The 12,926-nt window shown below is 37.7% G+C and overlaps 1 protein-coding gene across 1 annotated transcript; it reads left to right on the top strand.

Moving 5' to 3' along the window:
• The first annotated feature begins 1,388 nt into the window (after positions 1–1,388).
• Positions 1,389–7,890, top strand: LOC118559419 (taste receptor type 1 member 1-like). The gene is made up of 6 exons (XM_036130135.1): positions 1,389–1,570; positions 1,698–1,995; positions 2,110–2,835; positions 5,843–6,049; positions 6,326–6,446; positions 6,962–7,890. Exons 1-6 carry the CDS (start codon positions 1,389–1,391, stop codon positions 7,888–7,890), a joined length of 2,463 nt encoding a protein of 820 aa, XP_035986028.1.
• Positions 7,891–12,926: the final 5,036 nt, after the last annotated feature.

The following is a 12,926-nucleotide window of genomic DNA, read 5'->3' as shown; positions in this document are numbered from 1 at the left end:
AGAAAATAGCATTGACTATTCAGATTCTGTTACGCTCATGTTAAATCATGGCACCCTCTCATGGTTAAAAATTTGCTCTCTTTAAAATAGTTTGTTGCTGTTTAGATACATTTAATCAAAGAAATAAAGTCTTAGAGCAAGTTCCTAATTCCCCTTTGTATTCTTTTTGTTTAAATCTGCAAAAGCACAAAGTTTCCTTAAACATTATCAACAATGACGACTAGGACATTTTTGATGACATTATGAAGCATGCCAATGCAACTATTGCCCAAAATTACAATATACTGTAGTGGAGAACTACGACTACGGCAAATGGATTTGCGGACCACTGCCAGTGGGCAAAGCAGTTAAGTGTCTTGCTCAAGGACCAGAAGTGGATAGTACCTACTCTGTTGCATTTACTTGGGTAACTTTTTGAACAAAGTATACTTTTAGGAGTAGTTTTATTGCACTGTACCTTTTACTTTTGCTTGAGAAATAAATGAAGCAGCTTTACTACTTCTACTTGAGTAAAATTTCTGGCTACGCTGTCCAAAAGTTGACAGTTAGTAACTCAGTCTGTCTCTTTGGGTCCCTGAGCTAGACCCTGGACCACGGATTGCTCCCCGTGCGCTCACTAAGTCAGGCAGCCCACTGCTCCTTAAGGGATGGGTTGAATGCAGAGACAAATTTCCCCTCTGTGAGACTATGAAATATTAAAATATAAGAATCTTTACATGACATTTTGTTGTCTTAATGCATCATTTTTAATTTTTAATAAGGATTAGTTACTCACTTGAATAGCCTTTATACCAAATACTTTTTTTACTCTTACCTGCATAATTTCTTAGTTTACTTGAGTAAAAATACATTTGAATACTGCTACTCTTACTGGAGGGAAATATTTGGCTATTCGAACAGCCTCTGTTAAGGATATAAAGACTGATCCTGAACACAAGCCAGGAGGAAGTACATTTTTCTCAACTCCACCCTTTGCACTATAATTTTACTGTATGAATGAGATCCCCTAATAATATAGTATTTCTGATCTGGCAAGATGTACCAAATGGGGCCAGTTTTTTAAACACTGACACATTTTTTTCAATGCTATTTAAAGAGATTCTCAATTATTAATTACATTTGAGATTTTTCTAGATAAGCTAAAAGAGGAAACATGTAAAAATGGACATCTGTCCTTCATAAGGGCATTAAACTTCAAACCCTGGTGCGTTAAGACAAGACATGAGCCATTTCAATCTGTTTGCATGCTAATTTGTATAATCCTCTTTAAACATTTCTCAGAATGAATTTTATTACCACCAGCATGGAAATGAATAGGCTTTACCATCACCAGTGTCTCACAAATCCCTTGACAGTTCACATCAGACTGGTAAACACTAATTGTGAAAATGAAACATGTTCTTGCTGCTGTGTATGTAGTTGGATTTTCCCTCTGCGCCTTCACAAACTCTACACCGAGACCCTCTGAGTTTCATCTGGAAGGAGATTATTTGCTAGGTGGACTTTTTGACATCCATTATGGCAGCTCACCTCTTAATCCCAACAGACCTGAAGCCATTGACTGTTCCAGGTGAGTGGCATTGATTCATTAGATTCATTGTTGATAGAGAGCTTTCAGAAACAATACCTGTAATAAAAAAGAAAAGCTGTTGCCTTACCACTGAATTGCTCGTTTGTTTGTTTTTTTTTTTCTTTAGTCAGATTTTTCTTCTTCCAAATTACCGGAGGTTTCAGTTGATGAGGTTCACGGTTGAGGAAATAAATAACTCCACCACCCTGCTTCCAAATGTTACCCTTGGATATGAGATATTTGATCACTGCTCAGACACGCTTAGCTTGCCGGGGATCCTCAAACTCATCTCCGTCAATGGCCTCATTCAGCCTTGGCCTGAACCATCAAAGAATCGGTCCAAAGTCATGGCGCTGGTCGGTCCTTTTACAAGCACACAGAGCGTGACTATAGCTCCGTTTTTCATGATGGATCACATTCCTATGGTAAATATCATGACGTTTTGCTTGTCTTTTACTTAGTTATCAGCATGTATCATCCAATATTAACATTTGTATATTTATTTCACATGAAAATCATTGTTCATGTGCTCCCTACAGATCAGTTATGGAAGCTCTGCTTCAATTTTTTCTGAAAAACTCAAATACCCCTCTTTTCTACGAACAGTACACCCCAATAAAGACACTATAGATGCAATTGTCATGATTCTTCAACACTTCAACTGGCGCTGGGTTGCTTTCCTTCACAGCGATAATGACTTTGGCATTGATGGCCAGGAGATGTTCATTAAGAGGATTAAAAACACTGACATCTGCCTGGCTTTTACCTGGGCCCTGGACAACAGCAATGATTACATAGAAATCCTCAAACAGATAGAGGCACAAAAAATAAATGTAATTGTTGTTTTTGCTCCAAAACTGTATGCCGAAGCTGTCATTATAACTGCAGTTCATCTGAACGTCACCAACAAAGTTTGGGTAGCAGATGATGGATGGGCTTTAAACAAAGTGCTACCAAAGATGGAGGGAATCAAAAATATTGGAACTGTAATTGGAGTGGCTCAGCCAGTAATAACAATTCCTGGTTTTGAGGAATTTATCAAATTTACTAAAAGCGAGGCACCCAAAGTAGACCCTGAGCAGCAGACGTTGTGTAATCAGGTTTGCAACTGCAGAAATCTGACCGCTGAAGACATTCTTGCAGCAGATCCATCGTTCTCTTTCCCAGTTTATTCTGCTGTGCATGCCGTTGCCCGTGCCTTACATAACGTCCTAGAATGTGAAGCTGGCAGATGTAGTGATCAAATAGCAGTGCAGCCATATATGGTGAGTATAATTAAATCTTTTATAGTTTGCTCAAAGATGTTGATGAATTCCCTGTTTATTATTGAGGCTTTCCTAAAGGTACATTTTTACTTACTTTAACGCAAAATCAATTGCAAATGCTTCTTAAATGTTTTGCATTATATCCATAATTTACAGTGCTGTACAAAAGGATTCACACCCCTTGACATTTTTTATTCACACTTAAAAAATTAAGTCTTTCTAATGGCCCAACACAAAACAAATCCATAAGACTGAACCGGAAAAAAAATTAAATGTGGTTTTCTAAGCTTTTTTACAAATGAAAATCTGAAAAGTGATCCATGCTTTTGTATTAAGGTCTTTGAGTCAATTCTTTAAAGAAAAACCTTTTGCATCAACCACTTTGCATCCTCTAACAGATTTTCTTCTAGGATTGTCCTTTATTTAAAACTAGGGTTGGTGATTTTTCTGGAAGTTTCCCAAAGTCTCTTTTTGAATAGTAGCACATGCACAAGACTGTCTTACCTGCTCATCCGCCCTTCAGGGGGATTGCATGAAAGAAATCTCTCAAATCCACTCTGGTCTTATTTCTTTCTACTGAGGCCTTCCTCTTCTTCTCATAAACATGAATGCGGTTCACTTCTTGTGACTCTCAGCCATGTTCAAAATCTACGGTGAGAGCAGTGGGGCTATAATGAACGGCTAACTGCTAACCTAGCCGCTAAGCTAACCAGATACATAAACACTAGTAGTGAGTATGCGGAGCCAGAAAGTGGAAACTCAGAAGGAAAGAGCATGGAGACTGGCATCACGTTAGCACATGATTGGCATGTGGGGCAACCAATAGATAAGGTGATACCCCAGGAACATGAGGGACAGAGGAGGGTGAGTATATAACATCTAAGGGTGAGAGTAGGAACAAAACTCTGACAAATCCATGCCCTTCGGACCAAACGGCAAAGATTGGTTATAGTTATCACAGGACTGCAGCTCTGACAGAGAAGAATTTTTTAAACCTCTATTTGGTGAATACATAATATATTAACTAGAAAATTTCTGAAGAAATTTAGCAAGGCGACTGCCTCGTGGTGCGTACCGTACCATCAAAAATACTAACAGGAAGTAACACTGCGAATTTCAGGTTCCTGCGGTCTTCACAGCGGTCGTCGAAAGGTGCCATGTTAAGTCAATGGAGCATGTCCCTGACCTCCTGGGAGCCTCTTGGTTGCAGCGTTGTCATGGAGACTCACTGACAGCTGCAGCCCTGTGTTACTCATCATTATCTTTATCGATGGGGGACTGAGTGTAATGTGTGATTTTAGTGTCTCTTTGAAGCATTTCTGCAGCGTGCAGCAGAGGCAAAAAGGGGTTAAAAACAAATGTTTGACACCTCATAAAATAGACATGCTTTATCCGACATGGCCCAGATTTGTTGTGGAGCTTTCTCTCTAAAGGAAGTACGGACGCTGCCAAGCAGAAGTTGGTAGGACCTTCCTACAGCTACTTCCGGTTAGCAACATGCTAACCGTTAGCCGCTAACATAGTTGTGTTCAGTATCACCGGGTGATGGTACTCTGTTAGTTTGGTCCAAATCCTGTACTAGGAAGTGCCTCAAAAAGGGAGATAATACGATTTTGCATGGTTCTTGCTTATTATGTCGCCATGGTAACTCAAAATGGCAGTTTATAGAAAAAGAGCACCTGACTGGATGAAAAGGCACATTTTGACATGTATACTATGGGGGAGAAAATGTAATATATTTAATCTGCCACAACAAGTTTTGATCCTGCAACCTCTGGAGGGCTAGTCCAACAACTTAACCAGTGGACCAAACCCCAGCCATACATGAACTCGCATTTGGCGGAACATAACTGTATACATGGCCATTGAAGAGCATTGGGTGAGAGATGGCGGCGAGCAGCACTTCGTTTCTCCGGAACCGTAAATGCTAGACACGTAATTTTTTCTGCGTTTATTTCGTAACGAATAGGGGAACAGGACAAGCTATGGGTTTTTGCTGGAAATATTGTATGGGACTTTTTGGCATGGTTTTTCGCTATTTACGTGGCCATGGTAACTCGAAATAGCGTGAAGTACAAATAGCACACTTCACGGCATCGAGACACACGTTTTGATATATACTTTGTGGGGGTAGACCCTACGGTTCGGGCTGTATTAACGGTGAAAACCCTTATTAGGTGCATAGTAATAGGCTCTGCCCATGCATTTGCGCCCATGCATTTGCATGACAGTCGCCTAACTACTTTCAGAATGGAAGGAGAGTTTTACCCAGTGTAACAAAAAGTGTTTCTGAACAGGACTATAGCTTTAACGCCATTCATCTTCACATCTACTGAACAACTTCTTGGTCTCAGCAGAAGAAAAGTGTTCTCATAGCATGATGCTGCCTCCACTATGTTTGTCCTTGGGCATAATTTCTTCAAAGTGATATGCATATGCTGGGTTAATTTTTCCACTGTAGGTTTTTCGTATGTTGGCCCAAAAGCTCAGTTTTTCTCTCATCTGACCAGAGCAGTTGCTTACAAATATTTACTGTGTCCTCTACATCCTGGTGGAACACTTTATAGGGCTATATTTGTGGTGTTCACTGTTAATAGTTGTCCTGTTAATAGATTCGCCTGAGCTGTAGATCTCTGCAGCTCCTCCAGGGTTACCATGGGCCTCTTGGTTACTCCTCTTTTGGACATGGATATTTAAAGATCGTGATTTTTGCCATATAGCCTAGCCCTGCTTTAAATGTCTATGTTTAAATTTTAATTAGTGGCTCTTTGATTTTATTTAGAAGTGTCAGGGAGTTGATGAGGTTGAACAACTGTATGCTATGCTTTTCAGATTTTTGTGGGTAAAAAGAAAGCCATGTATCATTTACTTTTTACTTCACAGTTATGGCCTGCTTTGCTTTTGGATGCAATGTTTAATTTCAAAAACAATTTACCGTACGTCTTTCGAAGTTCAGTATGATAATGTGTTGATTGCAGTCCTTTCTATTTTGTCCAATTTAAATTAGGTGCTAGATGAACTCAAGAAGTCCAATTTCACATTGTTAAACCACAGCGTTCAATTTAATGAGAATGGAGACCCCAAATTCGGACAACTTTCAGTAGTTTTCTGGAACGACAGTGGTGATGCTCAGGAGGTTGGTTTTTACAGTTTTGACCCGTCTACTGGTTTCTACATCAACAACGTTGAAATTCAGTGGCACACAGGTGAAGAAGTGAGTTGTTTTCATGATTAATACACTCAGAGCTATGGACTAATTCAGGCTGTGATTTATATGTGGCTGAAGAAGATATATGTGATGATAATATGTTTTGGTCTTGTGTTTGAGCAGAATGTTGCATTGTTTTCTTAATTTATTTATTAAATCTGGAAAATCTATTCTCTCATCCTGGTATCAGAAATAGTTTAACTTGTCTTCCCTTCATAGTTCCAAAACAGTATTCATGCTCAACCTGCCTTCTCTGTTTGGTTGATGAACTGTCTTGTACAGGTGCCGATCGCATTGTGTTCCCCAGAATGTCCAACAGGATTTGCAAAAAAACAAATTGGAATCCATAAATGTTGCTTCAGGTGTGAAATGTGTCCACAGGACACGTACGTCAACGTCACAGGTAAATGATCAGAAATTTGACAATTTTTCTCATTACAATTAGGCCCAAAATGAGTCAAAGCGCTGACACAATGAGGTTTAAAATAATCTTGTAACATGTTTCTTTTAACTGAAAGTAATTTCAGCATTATGGAGAGGTATGGAAAATACCTTATAGAATAATATATATTTTGCCTCAATCATTACACAAGCTATGTATTTTCAATTAGCTAAATGAGTCCGTTATCTCATCCTACCAACCAGTCACACTAGCCATGCTGCTTTCTGATGTGCTATGATGCCAGCAATTAGAAATGGCAAAGATTTTGCTTTACAGAGTGATCCCCAAAAGAGGAGGCTGAATTAAACAAAGCTGAATAAATGTGATGCTAGAAAAATACATGTTTTCAATATGAGACAGAAAAGTGTACCATTAGCTATAACATTTTTCCACATAAGCACATTTGCTTAAAATAGAAGAGACTTTAACCTGTCTTAAATCTTTTAGCTTTACTGACTGTCTCCTCTGTAAAACAGAGGATCCATTTCAGTGCGTCAGCTGTAAGGAGACAGAGTGGTCTGAAGCAGGAAGTACATCATGCAAGCTGCGGCTGGTGGAGTATTTGCCATTCACTGACATCGGAGTTATTCTGGTAATGGTTGCAGCGCTGATCTTGGTGGGTCTCATTCTGGCCATATCCGTTCTCTTTGCCATCAACTTCAACACTCCTGTTGTCAGATCTGCTGGAGGACCAATGTGCTTCCTGATTTTCGGCTGTCTCACTCTGTGTAGTGTGAGTGTGTTCTTTTACTTTGGTAAACCCACAAATGCTTCTTGTGTCTTGAGGTATTTGCCATTTCTGTTGTTCTTCACTGTTTGTCTGGCATGTTTTGTTGTGCGCTCCTTTCAGATTGTTTGCATTTTCAAAATAGCCGCAAAGTTCCCCAAACTCCAAAGCTGGTGGACAAAATATCAGGGCCAGTGGCTGCTCATCGCTGGGGCATTCTCAACTCAGGCCCTTTTGGTTCTTTTTGGCTTTTCTTTTTACCCTCCTAGACCATACAATGAAACATCATGGTACCAGGAGCAAATTGTTCTTAGCTGTGACTTAAATCTTGCTATTGCAACTTGTTCTTTTATTATTCTCCCATTATTATGTTGTCTTTGCTTTATTTTCTCTTACATGGGAAAGGACCTTCCAAAGAATTACAATGAGGCCAAAGCAATAACCTTCTGCCTGCTGCTGCTAATCATCACCTGGATTGTGTTTATTACCGAATACCTCCTTTACCGTGGAAAATACATCCATATTCTCAATGCTTTGGCAGTTCTTTCAAGTCTTTACTCTTTTCTCTTGTGGTATTTCCTCCCAAAATGTTACATCATGATTTTTCAATCCCATAAAAACACACAGAAGTACTTTCAAGGGCTCATTCAAAATTATACCAAAACAATTTCCCAGTAGTTTCTGCAGAGGAAAGGATCGGTCTTTGGTTCCTATGTCCAATGTGTCTCTAGAAATGTATCAATTTAATGTAAAGCTTTTGAGTGTTTTCCTTTGTTCTTGTCTAATTTTAGCAATAAAGCAACTGAAATTATAATATTAGAACTTTTAGTACTAGTTTGTGTAAACTTTTTAACTCTTTTCCTTAATAGGAAACATTATTTTGAGCTACAGAAGCATTGTTTCAAGACGTCTCGTAAGAAGTTAAAGCTTGGGCACAAATTGATCTTCGAAATGGACAATGACGCAAAGCATTTCACCAAAATAGTTACTGTGGCTTAAGGACAAAAAAAGTTTATGTTTTGGTGAGGCTATCACAAAGTCCTAATCTCATTCCCATAGAAAAGGTGTGTATGAACAAGGCAACCTCCAAACCTTAGACCAGTTTTGTCAGGAAGAATAAACCAAACTTCCGGCAAACTATTGTGAAAAGCCAAAATGTCTGACCCAAGTCGTACAATTTAAACGCAGTGCTAGCACAAATGAATGAAATGTGGATAACTTCTGACTTCAATCAAAATGATAAAACAATTATCTAAAGAGTCTGGCATTATTCTCAACTGTATATGTTTAAGTATAATCTCAACCACACATGCATAATAAACTAAAACATGTAAACTATAATCTTTAGTTGCTTAAAACAAAGTGTTGTAGCTATGCAATGAGCATTTCCCTGTTTTTGTGCATGTGCATAAGTGTAAGTCTTAAATGCCTGTAAAGTAGTATTACTTACTAAGGATTTCTCTGGTTGTTTTTTCTTGATAAATAGTTATATTTACTATTAAATGTAATCCAGCTCATTGTTTTTTTATGTGTCCCCCATATGTAACTAATCACAGATGTCATTGTTCATTGCTTTTGCTTTAGGTTTTTGGGGTTCTTTGATCTTGGTCAGCATTTTGTAACTATACATTTAGTTTTTCTTTCAAAATTTCCTTGAGCCTATATTTAATTCCTTTAGTAGAATATTTTTTTTTCCTGTGTTAATTTGACGAAATTATTAGTATGTGTGTAAATAATTTAACATATATATGCCATATATATATATATATATATATATATATATATATATATATATATATATATATATATATATATATAAATACACACGTGCGTGCGTGCGTGCGTGTGTTTGTGTGTGTGTGTGTGTGTTGTCAACTACGAGGTCTGGCTTGAGGGGTTTTATTTTTTATTTTGCATCTTCTACTTTTTGTCTAGTTAAGATTTCATTGCTTTATTAAAGCACCATGTGAAAGCAATATATTTGTGGGATTTTTCTCTTGTCCTGCAGTGACTGAACCTGGGTGCTGAGAAGGACAACCTAACACACAGCTATTACTTGTGGTTTTCTAAGGAGTTTAAAGGTGTTGGTTTTAATATGTATGTGTGTAGCTGTTTTATCATTTTATGATCTGTTACGGAGTGGTGATTGAACAGAGTTCTGCAGAGCATGGTCTGTATGTTTTACCCTGAGCTTACTAAGGAAGGTTATTTAGGCTGGGAGGACATTGTGACCCCAAGTTCCAGGTGTTGCAGAGAAACAAAGAATCAAAGACCCCTTCTCTGCCCTTTTATGATGCATTTATATCTGTTTGAGACAAACACAAAGAAGCGAGCAGAGAGCACATGACCACCGTGGGTGCTATCCCTGTATAAAGTTGAATAAAAGGTTTATAAAAGGTTATATGATGGTTATATGATGCTCATTTTTGCCACCACAACACCTTGTAGTTTCTTTATGATCTTATACTGATTTATATACCAAAGTACTCTGCGGTACTTTTTCAGCATTTTATAATTATCTTCAAATTACTTAATAATTGCCTTCAAATTACTTCAGCATTTTATAATTACCATGCTTAGAAGATTCAAACAGCCGACTGTCCCTTATGTGTTGTTTAATATCTGCCCATCCCTTCCGCCCACAAAAGACCAGCTCTTGTGCCTTTTCAAGAGCCACCTTCCTGAATTCAAATTTTGGTGACAACATTGGCTATCAATCATTTTGTTCCGTGGCTGGATTGCAAATTTTGACCTCCATGGTTTAGTATTAAATTGTCCAAGGATCATTTGTAAGAGGAGGTGGATTTTAACAAAACTTTATTTGCATCTCTGTTTGGCGTGCTGATCTTATTGATTTTATTAAAATACAACCTATGATATTCTTTTTTATCCAAAGTCTTGTTAGTGTATGAACTGAAGACAACACAATACAATTCATCAGAAGACAATAATCATATAAAAATGCCACGAGGTAGTATGTTGTATGCAAGTTGATAAGTAATGTGTATTTAAGTAGTGTACTCCTGCATGCTGACCACTTCTCTATAACACCATGCTGTCACAAATACTGTGCAGAGTTTCATTAAAAAGTGAAAGAACATTAAAAGGATTAATGAAAATATTTTAAACAGAAATGTCAGAATTCAGAGTATTTCCATTTGTATGCTCTCAGTACTTAGTTGGGCCTCTTTTGCATGAATTATTGCATCAATGCTCCATGGCAAGGATCAGCCTTTATCACTGCATAGTAAGTGTAATGGAAGCCCAGGTTGCTTTGACAGCTGCCCTCGGCTCATCTGACTTTTTGGGTTTGGTGTCTCTCATCTTTCTCTTGACAACAGGCCATATAGTTTTATGGGTTTCAGGTCAGGGGAGTTTGCTGGCCAACCAAGAACAGGAACACCATGATAATTGAACTAGCTTTTGGTACCTTTGGCAGAGTGGGAATGTACCAAGTCCTACTGGAAAATAAACTCAACATCTCTGTAAAGCAGCATAATTCATAAAGTACTCACAATAGAATAGATGGCTACATTGACTCTGGGCTTGAGCAAACAGAGTAGACCAAACCAGCATATGAGATGGCACCTCAAATCATCACTGAATAAAAACTTCACTCTGAACTTCAAGCGACATGGATTATGTGCCTCTATCAACATGCATAGCATCAAATCGGCCATCCTCACCACCATGTTGAATCTTATAATTTCTGAGTTTCACTTTCTGAAATAAGTGAAAAATTATTGAACTTTTTCCAAGATAATCATATTTTTAGATGTGCCTGTATGGATAAAGACCCAGAGTCAGTGTTCCTTTATGAACAATGTTAGCATAGAGACATTGTTACAAAAGGATAATGGTTTCTCTCTTATGTTCTGGCTTGTATCCAACATGCCTCTACCCTTTTATCTGACAAACGGCCCAAACCGTTTTTGATTCAGTCTTGTACTGTTAAAGCAGGAGCAAGGCAAGATGGATAATACATCCACAAAATCACGGCTGTCAGGATTGACCCGTAGGAGGTAGAGAACGCAAAATGTCAGATGATGCAAACAAACTGGCTCCAATATCTTACTACAACATAATAAATTAGTTAGTGAACACGAAGAGTGCCCATGGATGCATACAATCAGCGTTTTAACGGCTTTGTAAAGGACATCCCAACTCTTCATGCGAATAATAAGGTTCGGGTGACTGGTAGAGTACATAATTACAATGTCCTTCCTAGTTTGCACATACAGGCTTCATTAACTCAGCTAATTTGGGTAGTGCTACAGTAGATTTCACTGAACTTTTTCCCAGTAGAGTATACCCATTGTGAATGTGATATAAATTCAGGGCTAGAACCCTTGTCATTTTTTTTAGGCTAACAGTGTAAACCATTAAGCTACTGTGATGCCAGTCACACATTATCAACAATGACGACTAGGACATTTTTAAAGACATTATGAAGCGTTTCAATGTAACTATTGCTCAAAATTACAAAATTTTTCATGCAAAAGGCTTTTGGGTCTTTGACTATAATTTGTGCCATTGTTTTCTGAATAGTTTTCATACATATTTTATCTAAAGGGACTCCACTTTTTTTTTTTTACTTTTCTGTTTGACACACATAAAATTAAAGCTGCATTCATGATCATGATTTTGTTGTAAATGCCAGGAGTTTTTTTAATCTGTGTAATTTTCTTCTGTTTTTCTTCTGCTTTCTATCTTAAACATACTTTTGCCTTTAAAATGGACATAGATACCAGAAATACAATAATAGCAGATAATAATAAGAAAAGCTAAATATTATGTTTAGATAACAAGGGCTAACATATAATCAGAGAACTATACTGTACTTTACATGCTGAACTGTGTATGTATTGTCTTGTATTAGAAAATAGCATTGACTATTCAGATTCTGTTATGTTCATGTTAAATCATGGCACCCTCTCATGGTTAAAAAAATGCTCTCTTTAAATTAGTTGTTGCTGTTTAGATACATTTAATCAAAGAAATAAAGTCTTAGAGCAAGTTCCTAATTCCCCTGTGTGTTCATTTTGTTGCAACTTGCAAAAGCACAAAGTTTCCTTACATGGCAATGTTGTCACTAGCTACTGTTCAACTATAAACATTTCTAAACAGTGTGGTGGTTGACGATCAGGGAGATTCCTGTTTAAAATCTCATGATTTTATCGTTATCCTTTGGCATGTGTGGGTTTACACCACTCTGGTTTGGCAGGAAGAGTAGATGACAAAAATGGGCTGCAGCCTTCAAGCAAGCAGAGATGTCAGGGATGGCTGAGTGACATGTTTCATTCCTGAAGTCCGGGAAAGAAAAATCAAAAACAACCTATACCAAAACATAATGTGGCAGCCCACTGCTCCCTAAGGAATGGGTGGAATGCAGGGACAAATTTCCCCTTTGTGGGACTGTTAAGGGAAATAGTAAAACATAAGAATTTTTACATGACTAATTTTTTTGTCTTATTACACTCTTTTTTAATGTTAAATTAGGATTAGTTACTCACTTGAATAGCCTTTATACCAAATACTTTTTTACTCTTACCTGAGTAATGTCTTGGTTTACTTGAGTAAAAATACATTTGAGTAGTGCTACTCTTACTGGAGGGAAATATTTGGCTATTCGAACAGCCTCTGTTAAGGACATAAAGACTGAGAAGGTCATACCAGGGGTTCAAACCAGCAACCCTCTTTTTAAAGGAATGATT

The sequence above is a fragment of the Fundulus heteroclitus genome, unplaced genomic scaffold (genome assembly GCF_011125445.2).
Source record: "Fundulus heteroclitus isolate FHET01 unplaced genomic scaffold, MU-UCD_Fhet_4.1 scaffold_280, whole genome shotgun sequence".
In the NCBI taxonomy this organism is placed as follows: Eukaryota; Metazoa; Chordata; class Actinopteri; order Cyprinodontiformes; family Fundulidae; genus Fundulus; species Fundulus heteroclitus.
The sequence above is the reverse complement of the archived record's forward strand: the minus strand, read 5'-3'. Positions and strand labels throughout refer to the sequence as shown.